This window comes from Engystomops pustulosus, chromosome 5 (assembly GCF_040894005.1).
Source record: "Engystomops pustulosus chromosome 5, aEngPut4.maternal, whole genome shotgun sequence".
Taxonomy (NCBI): Eukaryota; Metazoa; Chordata; class Amphibia; order Anura; family Leptodactylidae; genus Engystomops; species Engystomops pustulosus.
The window spans coordinates 82,161,002-82,182,735 of record NC_092415.1 but is presented as its reverse complement, the minus strand read 5'-3'; the positions used below and the strand labels follow the sequence as shown (position 1 = coordinate 82,182,735).

Sequence of the window (21,734 nt, the reverse complement as noted above, 5' to 3'; positions counted from 1 at the left end):
TTGTTTTATTATTTTTTTTTTTTAAATAATCGATTTTGATATCCCTAAGCCTCTCACACAAACCTACTGCCTGCTCCAGATTTAGGGGCCTAGGTCCTTTGATAAGGGACTCCAGTGGTGAAGCGGGGATATTCCTGAATTTTCTGATGAGTAGAGAGAGGTGGAGCTCTTTTTTTTGTGGTAAGTGGTTTTTTGATCCAATCCATATATGTACATCAAATATACAATCATCCACTTTGTATTGTGCTATAATTTGGAACATCCAAATTTGAATGTAATTTGTGCAACAAGGCGCCTAGCAAATGATATTTTTAAATAAGAGACTTACAATGATTAAGAGAAGCAAGCTTTTATTCCATGTTGTAAGTATTGTAGCATATTAGTTAAATAACAAGTAGTAGTAACTATCCTCTTTTAGTTATAGCAAGTAGCTTAGTTTTCATAACAAGATGTAATACAGACATAATCAAGAAAGGCTCCAGTGTTGCCCTGTATATGCGGAGACATATGCTTCCAGTGTATAAGCTTGTGGCTCATGTCTTCTTCTCATAGTTACAAGAGGACTGGAAGCAGACAAGTTGTAAATGCATACTGCTCTTAAATTCATTCAACAGCTGCTCTAGTAACCTGTGGGGAGAGACAGAAACACACTTTTAGGATATAAAACAAATAGAGGAATTAACACGAACCATTGCCGTATGTCATTTTTCAACTTTTCTTGCAGTATTGTTGCCTATTACTCTCACTACATAGCTTTTATTTTTAATGAATAAAGTGTAAGAAAGCTTACTGAGAAAAAGTGAGAAACCTCATTCACTAAGCACAAGCACACCAACTATCAGCGATGAGGTCATCATTGTTCTTATTCAATTCATTTCTCTCCACTTTTAGATTCTAAGCTCTCATAGGAGGATACTCCTTTCACTTGTGCCAGTTCAGTATAGTTGTGTGTCTTTTGTTGTGCTTGTTTTTATACAATGTATGTGAACCCCTTTTCAGATGTTAAGCACCATGATAATCTAATTTGAGGTGATTCATCTGCTAATGTCTGTTTACATGCCTAATACTACAACATGTGAAGTAAGTACTGTATTGAACAAGTCACCAAATTCTAGGAAGTATATATATTTCTAAGGGTGCTGTTGACATGAAATTCTCACCACATTTCACTAAAGGCATTGGCCTCTTTAACACAGTTACCCATACACAGTTTGATGTTCACCGACGGGAGCAATGGGTCACATGACCACAGACCATCAGGACTCCTGTGACATCCCGTTTCTTGCTGGCTTCTGGCTAGTGAAGAGGGCCATGAATTCTTTATCATGTCCACTCCAAGGTCAGTGGTGTGAGGGGTACAGGGCCGGCGCTATGGGTAGGCAAAGGTGGCAATTGCCCAGGGCCCCCTGAAAGGGGAGAATCTCTTCTTTCAAATGAATCTTGAATTGTGTTTCTAGGTGCTCTGGATCCAGAGATATTCAGGTTTAAAGTGAGAATATCAGGTGCCATTTATATATAAAAATCACTCCCGGCTGCCGTTTAACAGTTAATAGCTCCGTTTTCCTAAAACTTAGAAACACAAATTTAGATTCATATAAAAGAGGAGACTCTCGTCTTTCATAGAAAAAAAGAAGTGAGGTTCTATGTGTCACAGAGCCAGAGATACAGCCCCCTGAAGCGTACCCCCCCCCCTCCAGATTCTTCCATCAGGCTGCAGGGAGCATTTGCTGCACACAGGAGCTGCTGCTGCACCTCACAGATAATGGAAATATTCACCTTATATGTTACTACATTCTGAGAAGGAATAATATCAACTAATATTCATGTTATTAACCCTTCTCTGTGCAGAACTATCTAAGAACACACTTTCTCTCTTATTCCCTTTTACTTTGTGATAGTTTTTGTTGGGGGGGGGGGGGGAATTGACTGATACGATTAACATTCGATCCTCTTCGCCTAATGTGACTACACTGCGACCAGAACATGTCCATAAAGTTATATGTAACACCAAACACACACACATGTTCTGGAATAAAGTTTTTATTTCTCACCATCCTCCATTATTTACACCCATGTTATGACGTTCTGACTCTCGTTCTTATGAAGCGCGGAGGGTTCTGTTATTGTGCAGCTAATACAATGGCGCACATCTAAATGTGACTTATTATCTCATTAGCCTGGTTTATTGATATATAGTTATTTATTTGGGTGACCATTGTGTAAGGAATATACAATGATAGATCTGTGTGAATTTTCTGCAGTTCCCTTTGCTGCATATTTTGGTGAATACTGTATATTGGTGTGGGGTCTGTATGATCTCCTCACATCTTACTGTTTTAGGAAAGTAGATTTTCTTTATACAAGTATCTGGATTTGTACATATTTTAGAGGAAATTTTGAATGTTAATTGCCAAATGCATCGCCTGGTTGTCTGCTTTCAAAATTATATAGGTTTTATGGCGCCTTTACTTTTTATTCTGTTTTATTGATATATTTTGCAGGTTGTGACTGTCTAAAAATTTCTAGCTGAAAAGCAGATATTTAGTTATTACAGTGTTAATGATATTATGTGGATTTATTCATGTGAGCATATCAATATGAGACATTTGTGAACTCTACACATGTCCATCTATTACATTTAGGAGTTGTCAATGTAAATATTTTATGTTTGGATCAAATTTTTTGCCATCAGTCAAATTTTAAGAATTTTTTATAAAATGTTTCAGTTTGAATCAAAATTGCGCCTAAGTCTATAAACTGTTTGATGCAATTTTGAAAATGGGGCAAGTGTCTGCTTTCAGAAAATATTGGTCCCTCTCCACAATGGGCCTCACAGTTTAATCACGCAGACACAGAGAGAACATACAAAATCTTTGCAGATGTTGACCATCGCTGCAAGGCTGTAGTGCTAACCACTGAGCCACCATGCTGCCCATCAATCTTCCTATGATCTATCTCCTGTAAAATTCTCCAAAATTACAGTATGTTTTATCATACTAAAGGAGCCTCTTGCTGATTGTGACTGGTCATAAAATAGTTTTATTTTGGGGCCCCACTTTTTGTTTTGCCCAGGGCCCCACTTTGTCTAGAACCGGCCCTGGAGGGGTATACACATCCTAAAGGTTCCTTGGGATCCTTCTATGAGCACTGGGCTTTAGTTTCTTCTATAGGTTTTCTAATGGATTTAGGGGTGAATGGATGAATCATATAAGCATTCAAGTTTTATTTTCTCTATCTGAAACCAATTGACAGTCGCCTTATCTTTGTGTTTGGGAACATTGTCTTGCCGAAATATCCACCTTTATTTCATCTTCATCATCCTTGCAGATAACAGCAGATTATTATCAAGAATATCTCAGAACATTTGTCTTACTTATTTGTCTTACTACTGATATAATTTAGCTGGTGTCTATTATGGAAAACTATGGAATAATTTCTTTGAGAGTACAGATTGGAGAAATAAATTTACTTAGAAAATTGGTGACTACAGGCATCATTTAGCATGTTAAAGAGACTCAACTTAACAGATTTACCCTATTTAACTACTAGCATTCCCGATAGGGCACGGATCTTTGAAAAATATTTTCATGTGAAAATAAGCAGAGAAGATAACTAATTGGCCGAGATGAGTCAAGTTTAAAAGCTGTAGGAAGGGCGTCATTTAAGACATGATTATCTTTGGATGTACAATATACACTCACCGGCCACTTTATTAGGTACACCTGTCCAACTGCTCGTTAACACTTAATTTCTAATCAGCCAATCACATGGCGGCAACTCAGTGCATTTAGGCATGTAGACATGGTCAAGACAATCTCCTGCAGTTCAAACCGAGCATCAGTATGGGGAAGAAAGGTGATTTGAGTGCCTTTGAACGTGGCATGGTTGTTGGTGCCAGAAGGGCTGGTCTGAGTATTTCAGAAACTGCTGATCTACTTGGATTTTCACGCACAACCATCTCTAGGGTTTATAGAGAATGGTACGAAAAGGAAAAAACATCCAGTGAGCGGCAGTTCTGTGGGCGGAAATGCCTTGTTGATGCCAGAGGTCAGAGGAGAATGGGCAGACTGGTTCGAGCTGATAGAAAGGCAACAGTGACTCAAATCGCCACCCGTAACAACAAAGGTAGGCAGAAGAGCATCTCTGAACGCACAGTACGTCGAACTTTGAGGCAGATGGGCTACAGCAGCAGAAGACCACACCGGGTGCCACTCCTTTCAGCTAAGAACAGGAAACTGAGGCTCCAATTTGCACAAGCTCATCGAAATTGGACAGGAGAAGATTGAAAAAACGTTGCCTGGTCTAATGAGTCTCGATTTCTGCTGTGACATTTGGATGGTAGGGTCAGAATTTGGCGTTAACAACATGAAAGCATTTAGGCATGTAGCCATGGTAAAGACAATCTCCTGCAGTTCAAACCGAGCATCAGTATGGGGAAGAAAGGTGATTTGAGTGTCTTTGAACGTGGCATGGTTGTTGGTGCCAGAAGGGCTGGTCTGAGTATTTCAGAAACTGCTGATCTACTTGGATTTTCACGCACAACCATCTCTAGGGTGCGGCAGTTCTGTGTTGCCCTGTATCAATGGTTCAGGCTGGTGGTGGTGGTGTCATGGTGTGGGGAATATTTTCTTGGCACTCTTTGGGCCCCTTGGTACCAATTGAGCATCGTTGCAACGCCACAGCCTACCTGAGTATTGTTGCTGACCATGTCCATCCCTTTATGACCACAATGTACCCAACATCTGATGGCTACTTTCAGCAGGATAATGCGCCATGTCATAAAGCTGGAATCATCTCAGATTGGTTTCTTGAACATGACAATGAGTTCACTGTACTCAAATGGCCTCACAGTCACCAGATCTCAATCCAATAGAGCATCTTTGGGATGTGGTGGAACGGGAGAATCGCATCATGGATGTGCAGCCGACAAATCTGCGGCAACTGTGTGATGCCATCATGTCAATATGGACCAAAATCTCTGAGGAATGCTTCCAGCACCTTGTTGAATCTATGCCATGAAGAATTGAGGCAGTTCTGAAGGCAAAAGGGGGTCCAACCCGTTACTAGCATGGTGTACCTAATAAAGTGGCCGGTGAGTGTATGCTCTTGATGTCACATTAAAATCCAAGTCTTTGGTTCTGTAGGTTAAAGAATCACAAGCTGAAACATGAGATTTGGACTGTAAAAGAAATAGGTAGCACCCGATACGTAATTAGCATCTCTAGCAGCAACCACAAGCCTGGTGTGCTCTTTAATATGACACCAAAAACATAATATATACTATAGAACTGAAGACAGAAACTTCTAAAGTTATAGTCTCCCAGCAGCCTCTAAACTAGACTCATACCAGGCAAAATATGTCTCTTCTCCGGTAAACCAGTGAGATTTCACATGAAAGTGAGAATGAAAGAAAAAGTAATATCATACCCTACCTGAGGGTTTCGCTATTATAGTAAGGTAAAATCTGGTGACTAGTTCCATTTAAATGTTAAAATGTGACAATACAATTATAAAAACTGATTCCAATTCCAGTAGTGGAACCTTCAAAGAGTAGTGTATAAACAAATGCCCAAAAACCTCAATCAACTGAAGTAACATTGTAAATAAGAATGGGACAAAATTAATACAGACTGATGTGAACACAGGTTATTGCTGCTAAAGATGTTTAGTGTTTTTACAAGATAGTGACATATTGGGTGCTTAGTTTTTCTATTTTGGCCTAGCTTTTGTTACATACACAGTGAAATCAGTTGTATCATCTGAGGTTGTAGTCACAAGGACCTTCCAAGGGATGGATATTTTTTCATTTGTCAAAGTCTAAAATGATCAACCCTCTTTTCTTTGTACAAATAAATTAATGTCTTTTCTGAAAGAAATGGATAATTATGACACTGTGATGAGCTCTACAAGTTGTGATTTACTAATATAAAGCAAGGTGATGGTCTTTACTTACTTTTTGTCACTCCCGTTTGAAAGCTGGGGGATGGCCTCCAGGGCTTGGTCAAAGGTACCCCTGTAATATAAACAGAAATTATTTAGAATCTTGTCAGGCAGAAGGATGGGCATTAAAGAGAATTTGTGGTGCCTACACCTAGGTGTGGTTCCTTTCTCTGCATCCCCTTTAGTTACGCCCTTGGAAGAGAACGCTTACATCCACTGACAATAAAAAATGACTGCCTTGGGCTGCAAAGATGGACTGGAATAGGACCTGCTATAATTTGCAGGACAAGCAGTTGGTACGCTCATGGTGTGATGCATGAGCCACTAGAAAGTAATGGGGCTGTGAGTTTGCCGTTGAAACAACGGCCTGTCATGCCTGTCTGATGTTATCTTATGGCACGTGGCAATCTACGGCGGTACTTTAAGTAATGGATGGAACAGTTGGACACATGCTTGAATTGCTGCTCTATTCAATAGGTGGGTGCATATTTGAAAATGGGTTTATTTATAGGGGTTTCTAATATTATATATTTCAAATTTCATTAAAAACTATAATGATCCCCAAAAAAGTCAATTCAGCAATCTTCTTGAATATATAGAAAACCTGTCTGCCTGAAAACGAGATGATTTAGAATTTTGAAAATGGCAAATTTTTCAAAAAATTATTAATTTTTGAAAATTGTTTTATACATAAACTCAAAACTTGTCAGCCAAAATTTACCACTAAAATGAAGTTCAACGTGACGAAAAAACCCTCAAAATCACTTTGATAAGTAAAAGTGTTCAAAATGTATAACCATATAAAGCAACACATGTCCGAATACAAAAAATGGGGCTGAACCTTAAAGAGGTTTGCCAATGAAAGAAAATTCTCACAATTTAATCCCCTAGTGATGTTTATACAATAAAGATAATTTTTAACCCCTTACTTAACAATTTTACTCAGGTTTATTGCTGTTTTAGTTCCTATCTCTCTAACTCTCTGAGCAGTCACTTCATGATCCCTATAGTGCTGTGAGCTGACAATGTGCTTAGATTATCAGGGTGCAGGTTTATATACACTTTCATTTAGCTTCTCAACATTGACTAGTATCTGACACATAGAAAGAGAGATGAGACAGATCAGAGATGAGAGATGGTGAGATCCATGAGATACATATTATAACATACACTGTGAGCTATACTATATGCCTCCCTCCCATGGATAAAGACCTTATCTGATTTTAGCTTTTAGATTTATTCTCCTCCCAACCACAAAGTCATAAGATTTAGGGCTGTACCCATAGACAACTGAATTGTGTACACCAGGACTAATAGAGACAGGTCGGAATTATATCTGTGAAATATTGTATTTTTGTGAATAACAGTGAATTAGAGAATGTGTTATTTTGTTATTTTGAGTATATTTAAGAATCTTACCTTTGTGAATAACCCTTTAAGCTATAAACTGCTTTTAAATATTTTGGAATAGTCATGTGAGTATATGCCATCACTAAAGACACAGTTTAGCCGAAATGCATCATGTATACAGATAAAAAAGTAAATGTTCCACATTGTATTGCAGTGCTGAACACTTTCAAATGAGATCCTTTTTGGTGGAAGTGGTATTTTCCTATTCAGGAGCTAATATTTCTCGTTCACATGTTCACATTCTGGCAAGCTCCCCAACTATGATGGTCCAGCATACATAGTCAGATATCATCATATCAAGAGGGAAACTAATAGGAAGGCAATCATCAAAATGTTCAGGTAACCCACAAGATTTCAGGCAGCTCTAAACTAAATTTATATCTATCTTTACCAAGAGGAATTGTGCATTTCTGTAATGATAGGATATTTCTGAAAATATCATAGTGTGGGAGTGATCTCTTTTGATGTTAATTTTAGGATGTCTTAATGATAGACTTTATGTTGATTTCTACATAGATAGGCTTACTGTGAAGACCGTCAATCTTACCTGATCTCATCAGTCAGAAAAATAGATACGGCGTCTTTCAGTGCACAGATCTCTAGGCGTGCCTATGAAAAGAAACCAAACTTTTACACAACAACACAAACAGTTGTTTTAACAGATCAGTCCTTTACAATTCAGAGAAACAATTTAAAAAACTGTAATGCAGCGGTCCCCACCCACCCAGTGCTAGACCGCGGGTAAGAAACTAAAAAAAAAAAAAGCGAAAACAAAAAAAACCTTGGTACTTACCTCCGTCACTTCTCTTTTCCCTTAGGTCTCAGGCTTCTTCTCTTCGCAGTGCGGGAAGAGACATGTCTGTGTGCTCTGCTTGCACACACTCGCTAGCAGAAGGTGACACGGCCATGGCATAATGAGTGCGCAGAGAGCAGAGACCACTTTGCCCGCACTTCTAGGAAGCTGAGATTAGGCCGGAGCCGCGAGAGGAAGAAGCTGGAGGTAAGTATTCACTTTATTATTTTTAAGGGGGCTCAGCTGGGGATATTTCATGGGGGGAGGGGCTTTACTGGGGAGATTTTATTGGGGAGTCTCTGCTGTGGACATTTCATGTGTGCTGGAGACATTTCATGTGTGGGGTGCTCTGCTGTGTTCACTTCATTAATGGCAGGGGCTCTGCTCAGTTCATTTTGTTAATGAGGCGTGGCTGCTGCTGGAAATTTTATTAATGGGAGGGGGCTCTGTTGTGGGCATTTCATTAGTGGGTGGAGACTGCTGCTGGGCATTTCATTAGTGAGGGGAGGCTGCTGCAGACATTTAACTTAGTGACAAGGCATTTTAGCGAATATTCGTAAGAGGTGGTTTAACGGCCATAACTTTTTTTTTTGTGTGATACCTTAAAAATGTTTGAGGTGTTTTTTTCAAGACACATAGAGCTAAAGTTTAATTTTTTTTTTCATTTATATTCTTATTTGGGGTTAAAAGTGGAAAAAAAGTATTTTTTTTTTGTAATTTATAGTACTTTTTTTGTAGTTTTCAAATTAACTCAAAATTAGCATTATTAATGAATTCCCTATTTTGTTTTGGTCGTTTTGATATATAATGGGCGTCATTTTCTAAGGGCCCCATTCGCGTTTTCCCAGCATGTTACCCGAAGATTTGCGCCGATTTTCCCTGTATTGCTCCGGGATTTTGGCGCGCGCGATCAGATTGTGACGCATCGGCGCTGGCATGCACGCGACGGAAATCGGGGGGGCGTGGCCGAAAAAAACCTGGCAGATTCGGAAAAACAGCCGCATTTATAAAAAAAAGTGTCGCTGGACTCGCGCTTACCTTCACCAGGAATAGGCCGATAAACTTCAGTGCATTCCGGCGGTCCTCGGCGGACTTCAGCGCAGCAGCAACACCTGGTGGACGTCGGAGGAACTGCCTTAGTGAATCCCGGCCGGACCCGAATCCACCGCAGAGAACGCGCCGCTGGATCGCGAATGGACCGGGTAATAAATCTGCACCATTATCTATAACAGGGCAACTATGGCAGTGTGTAGTGGGTGATTTTTTATTTTATTTTATGGGGAAATGTCATTGTATTTCTTATGAATATTTTGTAATATTTTGTGTGTATGTGTGTCTTTACTTAATGTGTTCCCCATGAGGTCATAAAAAACCCCTGGGGGACATTTTCACATCTAAAGATGTCGCTGCACACTCCAAACCTGTGAAGAGTCCGAGAGGAGTAATTAAATTAAATTAACCCAAAGGATCAAGGCTTGTAAACCAAGCACACTGGTGTGTGACCCCCCCCCTGACAGGATCCACAGTTTTTTAAACTTCTTATGTCCTGTTTTTTTAATGGCTTTTATAATTATGCAAATTAGTCTCAGGGGATCTGGGAGTTAATGGAACCCTCAGGATTATTTGCATAATTTTAAAGCCTTTTTTTCTTAAAAAAAAGGGCATAAGAAGAGTGGATACTGCAAGAGGGCGCACACACCAGAATGTCAGTGTGCTTGGTTTACAATCCTTGATCCTGGTGGTAGATGTCCTTTAATGATGGGAGTCTGCTGCAGACATTTTAGTAAACAGTAGCGACTGCATTTACCACCCTAGCATTATACTAGAGTCTAAGTTTTCCCAGTAATTTTTTTGGTAAAATTAGGTGCCTTGGCTTATACTCAGGTCAGCTTACACTAAAGTATGTGCGGTTTGTATATATTTTTCCTCCCAGTGAAAAGGCCAATGACAAGGGGACATTCTAGGTGTTTGTGGGATGCTATAGAAAACGGGGGAATTATAATGTCCCCTTTTGTGTAGTCCCTTCTTGTCCCCAAGACATTAAGAAAACAGATACAGAAAAAGGAGCACCATAGAGTGGTGCTACAGAAAAGTGGCCAGCTTCAGGAAAGCGGGAATTTTAGATTGTAGGCTTTGGGAAATGGCACATTATATGGATTGTGGTTAGATATGGAGTATTTGCAAGGTTACCCCAATTTTTTTTTTTTGGATGCAGCCAGTCCCCGAATACAAAAAGGTTTGGGACCACTGCTCTAGTACACTGACTGCAATACGCTGATTATATAGTTTTAATTTGCTGCTATAAATACAAAAAGCCTGAATCCTTTACATTTATATTATAAATATTACATAATGTAGTCTCAAAGGCTAGTAAAAACACTCCAGCACAAAAACACATATGATTGCCAACAACACCAGGAAATTATTTTGCTTTCCTATTTTCTGAGCGTACACCATCTCAATATTTAGATCTTACGCTACATTTGCTTCCTCTATGCTATGCGATTAGTCCCATATTACCTCAGGACAGCATCACATGGACAGCTAGAGCCAATACGAAATCTGCCTATTGGAGAGACATTGCAGTTACCCACCCCTCTCCATATTCTCCCTTATATGCTAAAAGGCCATATATATATATCTATATAAAATCTATATGACATGAGCTTGACTATAATAACAATCTTTAATTATATAGCACCATCATATTCTGTAGCGCTATACAAATCATAAGGAACATATACAAATATAATACTACATTATGGACTACAAACAGTCATATGGAATAATAGCAGTGAGGGCCCTGCTTGCAAGAACTTACAGTCTATGAGGATGATGGGATGACACAGGAGGTATAAGAGCTTTTATAATGGTCCAGCCAAAATAGAAGTAATAATATTCACCTTTAGATTTAGCAGTTTTGCCACCCAGGTAGTATAGCTGCTTTAGTAATTATTTACACTTAAATAGAAACGAAGGTCAATGAAGCAGAAAGTAAAAGAACAGATGAGAAGATGACATTGGGGAAATCCTATTGAAGCACATGGAAATTTTTAGTTAAATAACTGCATATACTGTACCATTTTTCACCAGGCTATGTCTAAGGCTAAATTCACACTAACGTGTGCCCGCCGTACTGTAGCACACCTCGGCACCTGGGAGAGGAGGAGGGGATGAGCGCCACTCACTCCCACCCCTCCATAGAGAAACATGGGGCACGGAACGGTATTCTGGGGAAAAACAGGGCATGTCCTATCTTTTCCCCGGCTATGGAACGGTATGGTGCTGTACATGTTCCCGGCTATGGAACGGTATGGTGCTGTACATGTTCCCGGCTATGGAACGGTATGGTGCTGTACATGTTCCCGGCTATGGAACGGTATGGTGCTGTACATGTTCCCGGCTATGGAACGGTATGGTGCTGTACATGTGCAGCACCGTTGTGCTCCATACGGCGCCGTGCGCCCATTGATTGGTCTACGGGGTGCGTATATCTGCCCCCAAACGATCATGTAAATGAGGGCTAAGGCATAGAAACCTGCTACACAGTAATAAAAATTTGCCTTAATGTTATTAAAGTTATTGTATTATCTTTTGTATTGCTTGCAATAGCAGTGAACATGTTTGAGTTTTGTTTTACAGTTTTTCTCAGAAGCCAGCGATTGCTCTTTATGAAGTTATTATCTCAGAAAAAAAGAGTATAATGGAATTGACGTACTTGTAAAGCACCGTGCCTACTGAAGGATGACACACACTGCATGAGACGACAAAGCTCTTCTCCTACGGCTTCCACAACCCTTGACATTACTTGTGGGACCAGTTGTTTAGAAATGGAAAAGACCTGAAATATTAATGAGAAGTCAAACGAAAACGTGAAAAATGTAACCCAAATTCTGAGCCTCATATCATTCTAGTAAAATAATTGGATTCTTAAAAAAAAACATGGCAACATAAAGCAGACATTTGGGAATTGTAAATCATGAATTAATTTGGGTGCTATGACTATCTGCTTCAAATATAGAGAATGTAGACCTTTGAAAATGGAGAATTTATAGAAATTTTTAAACTAATTTGAAGTACAATTTGTCGCTAGGAAACAAAATTCCCTCGGATATGTTAAAGTGTTCCAAAGCTATAACCTCCTATAGTGACACAGGACATATTTGAAAAATGGGACTGTGTCCTAGAGGCCAAAATAGAAGTCCTGAAGGGGTTAAATCAACTCATATTACTTGTATTTGCACACAAGAAGTTCATAGGAGGAATAAAGCAAAAACTGATATAGATGAATAGAGACCTGATGCAACGGAAATAGTGTAATACAAATCCATTATCATACAGGACGGCTACAGTTTATTCTTTAGTATTGAGTTGAATGATGGACGGACATGAGCATTACAAGCTTACCTCTGCGTGTACAGCAATCATGCTCACTAGTGCTTCCTTTAAGTAATTTCGGACACCTAAGCATATATAAAAAAAGAAAAATACATGTATGGCTTGCACAAAATAAATTTTTCATTATTTTTCATTAACAAAGTACACAGGCTGAGCATGCATGCTTATGGTGGTTCAGTGTGACCATTTATAATATAGAATACTGATAGTAAAGTCATAGCAGTATAGAGTAGTCAGCTCTTGAATCTGCATGGTTGGTCTCTTAACATTTTTTACTACTTATGAAATTAAAGTAAATCTAGAGTAAGCTAGATGGTTGCTATAGATGACGCTGATGTGTGTTGTTATGTATTATAGTGACTAGTGCATTACAAACTGCATTATTAGCACAGTCACTTCTTTTTAGGTTATCTTGTTAGAAGCATAGGGAGAGATTTATCAGAGGTGTCTGAGGTAAAACTGTTCTAGTTGCTCATGGAAACCAATCAGAGCTCAGCTGTAATTTTATAAACAGGTGTGGAAAAATGAAACCTGAGCTTTGATTGGCTGCCATGGGCAACAAGAATAGTTGTGCTCTTAGATACTTCTGATAAATCTCACCTTATAGTTTCCAAAGTACATTGATCATAAGGTGTTCAATTACAGAGGTCACCACTGACCAGCTCTGAGGAAACCGAACAGGTAATATTCTAGCAGTGCCACTGCAATGGAGAGAATGTGGCAAACATGTCCCATTTAAAGAAACACAATATATCTTGTAATGTAGAGAGATGAGAGGTCCTCCAGAATAAGAAACATTCTTTGTGGCTAGTGTCCAGTTTATCCTTGTTAAATGTTTATGAAGTATATTGTTATATCATTCCTTATGTCTCTACAGCCAAATACATATTATCCAGCCAAAATTACTTAGATTGAATTGATTGAATGGGCTGTACCAAATGGACTTTCCAAGGGGAGAATAAATGAGTACCACTGCCAATAAGACTCCTGTCCCACAGGTAATGATGTGGTAGAAAACACTCCGACATTCCTGAAAAGGTAGCTTCACTGTCCTCCCGGGAGGCAGAAATGGCACCGACTGTAGCTGTCCATGTGATGTTGTACAGGAGAATCACAAAATTGATAACACATGGTACAGAGAGACAAGGTTTTGGCATGAGGGCACTGCCTGAGAAGTCCCCAAGTTTATTTTTGTGAGTAGTTATTGGGTTCAGCCCCTGGAGCTGGGAACTATGGATGGTTCAATACCATCAACACCAGTTCTCAGCCGGTCATTTCCCAGCTTGTAACCAAGCATTGTGCCTCCATTTTATGGAAGAAGTTCTTCAGTAAAGTAAGTTATCTGGTTTACCACACTTCCTCCTGCCTTCATCCATCCTTTTTTCTGTGTCCCAGCTGCAAAACACCGCACCAGCACATGCACCTAATTTTTGCCTTGGCTTTTTCTTCTTATTTATGACTTTTTGTTGTAAATGAATTTTAGCACCTTTTTTGCACCTAAAACAATCTCTCTTCAAAAATGGTCATGGTCAAGTTTTCTGCAGTGTTCCCAGAGTCATCCCCCCGATTCCAGTTGAAAAAAATTTGAAACTGTTTTAAAAGTTGCAAAATTTGGTGCAAATCCGCACCTTCCCCCCTTATCAGATGTAGGAAATAGCTTTTTTTCTGATTGCAGCAATAGATCATGTGACCATGATGACATCATCAAAGGTCCTGTTAGATCTTCAATGTATAACCCATGTATGTATGGGTTAGTGGGGGCAATAGCACTGGACCTGGACCAGAACAACGGGGGATGCACAGTGCCAGGAATGGAGCAGCACAGAATCAATGTGGTAAGGATGGCTTTTTAAATTATACTGTATACAGCAGTCAGAGCCACTTAAAATTTTATTTTGTTTGACTGGAAACACCCTTTTACCTAATAATTGAACCGTCTTTAACAAGTCACAAATTTAAGAGCTTGCCGACAGCTTCTGAGTAGCGTCAGAATATATTTTTCTAGTAAAATGCTAACAGAAAAAAAATGTGAATGTGGAAAATTTGGTTAAACAGATGCATTTCACAGAAGCAACATTTCACATTTCAGAAGTCCACATTAAAGTTTAAATAAGTAAAAATTCAGACCTCTAAGACAGGTGCAAAGAACAAAAAATCAACTAGTTGATATAGCATAAATTTGCACAATTTTCCATTAGTTTAATTAATACATTTAGTCCAAAATACTTATTTTCACTAAATGTGTTTATGCCATGAATAATTATATAATGACACTGCTCATTCAGAGAAACATTTATAGTACAGGCGGTCCCCTAGTTAAGAACACCTGACTTACATACGACCCCTAGTTACAAACGGACCTCTGGATATTGGTAATTTATTGTACTTTAGTCCTAGGCTACAATAATCAGCTGTAACAGTTATCACAGGTGTCTGTAATGAAGCTTTATTGTTAATCCTGATTCTTATGACAATCCAACATTTTTAACATCCAATTGTCACAGAGACAAAAAAAATTCTGTCTGGGGTTACAATGATAAAATATACAGTTCCGACTTACATACAAACGCAACTAAAGAACAAACCTACAGACCCTATCTTCTACGTAACCCGGGGACTGCCTGTATAAGGACATGTAGATGGGAGATTCTGAGAAGTAAATACAGAAAAACAAAGCACAAGGAAACGGAGCCGGCGCCAGAAGCTGCAGGTGTTGGCTGTATATTATAGCCGACACCCACCTCTTACACTGAACCTCCGATCGCCGGTGTTAACCCTTTACATGCCGCGGTGTGTAAAGGACACTTACTTGGGGGGGGGGAGGGAGTGTGTTCCGCTGCTCCGATCGCAGCCCCGAGGTCTGCCAGTGCCCCGGGGCTGCGTGATCCTCTTCCGGAGCTGGGTACTGACTTCTAGCAGGACCAGGCTATAACACACTGAGCATGCGCAGCTGCTCAATGTTTATGAAAAACACATTAATTTCGTCAAAAAAATTTTCATTTCAAAATGGCATCTGATTTTGTTTTAACCCCTGTAAAACTATTAAAGGGTTAACAAACTTCATAAAAAAAAAAAAGTTGTTTTACGTACGTTGAGGGGTGTAGTTTCTATAATGGGGTGATTTATGTGGTTTTACTTTTAATTAGGCCTCTCAAAGTTACTTGAAACCTGAGTAGGTCCCTCAATAGCAGGATTTTGCGTTTTTTATGAAAATGTGAAAAATCGCACCTAATCTTCAAAGCCTCATAACATCCTACAAAAATGAGTATGTATAAAAAAAACCATGTCCACATAAAGAAGACATTTGGTGAATGTTAGTTATTAGGTTTTTTGTTATGACCAAGTGTGTAAAAAGTTGAGAATTTTTCAAATTTTCACCAAATATCGGATTTTCTCATAAATAAATGCAAAACATACCACCAAAATTTTTCAACTAACATGAAGTACAATGTGTCGCAAGAAAACAATTTCAAAAGCACTTGGATATGTTAAAGCGTTCCGAAGTTATAACCACTTAGAGTAACACAGGGCAGATTTGAAAAAATGGGGCATGTGAGGAAGGTGAAAAGTGGCTGAAGGTGCACCAAAAGAAAAGTTGGTGCACACTTCCAAGCAGTGCAGGGTGCACCAGATTAATGAAGACCATGTGCCAGTATTCAATAATCGGGAGCGCGTTGCACATCTGTGAGGCAAACTACACATCATTATGGATCATTATGTTATGGAGGTGTTACTGCTAAGAGCACATGACTACTTCAATGCATCAATGGAAGAATGGATGGAGCCATGTGCCCTAAAATATTGAGTGACACCAGGACATTAAAAATGGGTCATGTATGGGTCTCCCAGCAATACAATGATCCACAACATACCGCCAATGCAACAAAGGAGTGGCTCAAAAAGAAGCTCATTAAAGGGGTTATCCGGGTTTTAAAAATTTCTTATGGCCGGGCTGGGGAGGGCTATTTAAACATAATAAACATGTACTTACCTCCTCCGGCGCCGCCGATGTCCCGCGCCACGGTCCCTTCAATCCGTGCCCCTGTTTGTTTTCCGGGGGCACGGAAGCCGTGCACAAGGAGCTTCCGGTCCGCGATGTGGCCGGCTCCTCCCATCCGTCCATATCTCTCAGCGTTGCAAGCGCTGAGAGATGGTGTCGGATGGGAGCTTCGGGCCGACCGGAAGCTCCCTGTGCGCCCTTGTAATGAAACCGGCTGCGGCGTGGGACATCGGCGGCACCGGACGAGGTAAGTACATGTTTATTATTTTTAAATAGCCCTCCCCAGCCCGGGCCTCAGTTATTTTTAAAACCCGGATAACCCCTTTAAAGTTAATTGAGTGGCCGAGCCCGTCTCCTGACCTTAAAGTACAACTGAAAATTTTGCACTCTGCACTAAGCAAAAATAAGCAATTCTCTAATCTGCAGGTGTTTAGCTGCTAGCAGAGGCTTTACCTTGCCTCTCTGGTTGCGCTACATTTGCCATGCTTCTTGTAACCGTGGAATCCATATAGGACGAGGGAAGACTTGTTGGGAGGAGCTGAAGTAGAGTAGTGAAAGGATCGTGAGTGATGTAACAAGCATGTGACCAAGGACGTAACGAACACAGTCGCAGGGGGTTTGATCGCACATATAAGAAGTGGTGGGCCCACGGCAGTTACTCCGGAGACATCCGCGGGCCCTTCATGCAGCGCACATGGATAGCACTACTGTGCTCTATGTCCGTGCCCTGCATGACAAGTGCTGCCAGGGGGCTCCGTCCCCTGTGTGCTTGCACAGGGCTCCTCGCTGTGTGTATCTGCTCCTGGCGCTGGCAACGCTATGATGTCACCACATCGCTGGCGAGGGGCGCCTTAGGGCAGGAGGAGAAGAGCAGTCAAGATGGCCGCTGCCTGCCGAGAGAGATCATCAGGGAAGAGGCAAGTACAGTTTATTTTTAACTATATCATGCACTGGCAATATGAATGGAGGCAAAATAGAGAGGGGCACTATGAAGGGACGTAAAACTAAAAAAAAGAGTGGGGATTATGAATGGGGGCAATATAGAGCGGGCCTTATGAATAGGGGCAATATAGAGGAAGCATTATTAATGGGGGCAATATAGAGGGAGCATTATGAATGGGGCAATATAGAGATGGCATTATGTATGGGGCAATATAGATGTGGCATTATGAATGTGGCAATACAGAGGGAGCATTATGAATGGGCCAATATAGAGGGGGCTTATGAACAGGGGCATTGTGAATGGGGCAATATAGAGGGAGAATAATGAATCGGGGCATTATGAATTGGGCAATATAGAGGGGGTATATGAATGGGGCAAAATAGAGAGAGCATTATGAATGGGGCAATATAGAGAGAGCATTATGAATGGGGCAAAGGAAGGGGGCATTAATTGAGAATGGGGCAAAAGAGAAGGCACTATGTATGGGCGCAATAGAAAGGGGGCATTAATTAATAATTGGAACAAAAAAGAGGAGGCATTATGAAGGGGCATTATAAATGGGGACAAAAAAAGGGGGCCTAAGAAACAGTAAAAATAAAAGTTAAAAACATATTACATTTTAAAAGCTGAAAAGTTCAAATCACCCCCCTTAGCTTAGAACTGATATAAAACTTAATAAACAGTAAAAATCGAGAACATGTTAGGCATCGCCGCATCTCAAAATGCCAGATCTAGCAAAATATTTTAGACCATTTTACATCACATTAAAAATGTAATAAAAAGTAATCAAAATGTCGCACAATATTGTGAGGGGGAGGAGGGGACAACAATGTGATAGGAACCTGTGGGGGACACAAGGTCGGGGGAAGATGAGGGGGACATACTCTATTCTCCACAAAAGTTGTGACATGGAGAATATGTCAAAACTTGTAGTGTAAAATCCAGCAAAAAAGCACACAAAACATAAATCTAATCATCTCCCGCATTTACAAGTGTTCACATATATACAGGCAGCCCCCGGGTTACTTCAAGGTAGGTTCTTTAGGTTTGTTCTTAAGTTGAATTTGTATGTAAGTCGGAACTGTATATTTTATAATTGTAACCACAGCCACATTCTTTTTTGGTCTCTTTTGTGACAATTGGATTTAAAAATGTTGGATTGTTATAAGAACCAGGATTAACAAATATGTTTAATTATAGACACCTTTGATATCTGTTACAGCTGTTTATTGTTGAACAAGGCTAAAGTAGAGAAAATTACAAACATCCAGAGGTCAGTTTGTAACTAGGAGTCATCTGTAAGTCGGGTGTTCTTAATTAGGGGACCGCCTGTAATGATATTTAATAATACATAAAGCATATAGCTGTTGTGGAGAATTCTCTGTGGTCTCATTAACAGTTAGAATTCCCTAACCTTTACCAGCAATGTATTCACCAGGTGGTCAGCGCTGATACCTGTTTGTCATGATGTCACGTCTGAGTGAAGTGTCCCCACCCACACATCCCAGTATCTGTACTTCGCCTACTTGTCTGTGTCAGGGCTGGGATTTCCCCCTGAAATTATATGAATAACAAGTTTACTGCTTGCTCCATTTCTCTGTTCCAGTAAACAGAAAGAAATTGCCAATCCAACAAGCAGAAAAGGAAGATGTAAATTGGCAAAAAATAAGAACAGATCAAAAAATACAATGTGACTCTTTCCTCCCATAATACAAAAGGAAACAGCAGTTGTGGCTAGGAAGTCGCATTCACTGCAAAACATTGATTCTTCGTTTGCCACAGTAAATGTCAATGCAAGACTCGATGATTTCATAAGTTACGGGACATTAGAGCATAGTCTACTTTCAGTAAATTGTTAAATATTTCTTTATTCGTGTATGGTGAAAGCCCAGACACAAAGTGGTTATTAGTAACAGAAGTGATTAGTGGTCTAAGTATGCACCCGCCACTTGTAGAAGGTTTTTTTTTTTACAGTAACAGCAGCTTTCGCTATGCAGAGCACAGATGACCTTAGCACAGAAAAAACTGAATGATACACACTGTAAGCAGCTATATTAGGCTTTACGAAGTTTTCAAAATTTTTTAAAAGCTTTAGAAAGACAGCACATGATACAAAAGGGGGGGGACATTGTAATATGATGGGACACATTTACTTATCTGTCCGTAAGAGTTCCCAAAATAATGCACTCTGCCGCGATTCACAGGTCTGCTCAGGTCCGACAGAGTTCACCTTCTTCTTCCTGGTGCATGTAAGTGCTTTGTCTTGCGACACAATTTGAAAGCTAAATACCGCGCTCAGTCAGAATTGGTCGGATCGCCACCCCGATTTCTGTCGCATGAAAGCCAGCACAGCAGCGCCACAATCCAATCGCGTGTGACAATCCCCTGTTAAATACCTGTCACAGCCGTGCAAAAGCCGAAAGCGTCGGAATGTGCGTCCGCGGAACCTTAGTAAATAAGCCCCAATATGTGTTTGTCCTGTGTAACTAGCAATACATAAAAACGCACATTGCTTTTAATAAGTAGTGACACGTGTTTTGGCTTTTAATATAATACTGATTTACAAGGTAAAATTCCTGTTCCTACAACACAAGCCTATAGGCATACACATTTATTTTTTCAAAAAGCATTTTACTCCATCCATTTGCAACAAGTTTCAAAACATAATGCAAACACATTGATAAACACATTTATCAATCTGTTTACAGCAGAATTCTGTCTTAATTTGCACCAAAATCTCACTCCACATTTATCAAAGGTTTCAGGCAATATTTAGACACTTTTGCCAATGATGCACCTCAAGGTAAGTGGCCTTGATAAAGGGGTGTGTCATCAGTTAAAAGGGTGTAGCCCATATTGCAACAAAAAATGTGACAAAAACTGTTGGTCTTTTGGCTAATTATTTAATATGTAAATCAGAACCATGGCGCACTATTGCCGATCTTGTGCATTCCTGCATTCATGGAATGCTAACAAAATTCAAGGCAGAGAACCTGGCTGTACTAGCCATAAGCGGTGCACATGCACGGTGCACTGTTGGGATTGGCCGGGGGCAAGCTTCACAGTGCCGGAATGCTAGGAGCACTGTGTGTGCATGATTGCCGGCTGCCTATCACTTGCAGCCAGAAGTACATACAATACTTGCACATGCGTGGTGAACCACTGAAAGTGGCCAGGGACGATAGTGGCGCACATGCTCAATTCTAGTGATATGGGCAATAAAAATATTTTTTGGGCCAAAGCACCAACGCATTGCAACCACAATCACATTATAACACAACAATTACAGTCGGCAATAAAGGTACTTATTGTGGGGTTTAGAAGTGACAGTTTCCCTTGGATGTTTAAAAAGCACAAACTTAAAAATGACAAAAAGTTTCATTCACGTTTCATTCATATTTAATGCTCAATTTTGGAAACAGTTTTGGAACGTGCCCACATATTTAACCACACTTCCTGTTTTTTAGCAGTAGTTTTACAAATTGCCTATTGGTGTGTGTGCTAAAATTAGAAACAAAAAAGCGATATAAATAAAGTCGGTACTTTTTGACGTGCAGAGCACATAGGTAAAGTCACTTTTTTTTCCAAAACATTATCATCATGTGCACCTTTTCCCACTGACTCCATTTATTGTAAAAGCTACCGATTTTAAGAAACAGAAGTGAACAGCTAAGCGTATGGTACACTGGAGAAGCATTTGATGCAGATAAGTCTGTAGATAAATTTTACTAAGGGACTAAAAATGAAGCCCTGATTTTCTTTCTTCTAACGCACTTCATACTGCACGATTACACATGCTCAACCCTTACTACAGACATCAGGGACCAAGAGACTATGAACATATTCATGTGTATTGTGCATACCATATTGGTCTTTGTGGTGAGATGGAAGATGATCCTTGGCCATTGGACATGGATAACAGTATTTCCGAAACTGAAGAACTTGTGAACTGTTTACATGCTTGTGTAGCGAGTAGAAATCTGAAACCGTTCCGACTACCCAACCGGAAATCTGCGGGCTACCAGTCTGTTTTTCATCTAGCCCTATTAATCTTCCAATAACTCAATGCAACGTTATTCGGACATAATTGTTCATGAGTTGTTTGCAAGGGGAAAGGGGATGCAATTATGGCTTCTAATAACTTAAAGGAGTTTCCTGGCCTCTTACTGATTTTTGAAACTTTTAACCTATCCTCAGCATTGCTTCCCAATAACAAATTATCAGGGATACACTATGTAAAGCCAGTTTTG

General features: G+C 39.9%; 1 protein-coding gene across 2 annotated transcripts in view; it reads right to left on the bottom strand.

The window, feature by feature from the left end:
- Positions 1-333: 333 nt before the first annotated feature.
- Positions 334-21,734, bottom strand: part of EXOC2 (exocyst complex component 2) — a 113,336-nt gene continuing 91,935 nt past the window's right edge. The window contains exons 23-27 of one of the 2 annotated variants that reach the window (XM_072152478.1): positions 12,551-12,606; positions 11,862-11,984; positions 7,898-7,959; positions 5,954-6,013; positions 334-627 (exon numbers count right to left, since the gene is read on the bottom strand). In XM_072152478.1, coding sequence (XP_072008579.1) covers positions 534-627; positions 5,954-6,013; positions 7,898-7,959; positions 11,862-11,984; positions 12,551-12,606 — 395 coding nt within the window. In that variant the 3' untranslated portion in view covers positions 334-533. Of the gene's footprint in view, positions 628-5,949; positions 6,014-7,897; positions 7,960-11,861; positions 11,985-12,550; positions 12,607-21,734 lie in introns of those variants that run through there. The other variant, XM_072152479.1, reaches the window with a different exon arrangement.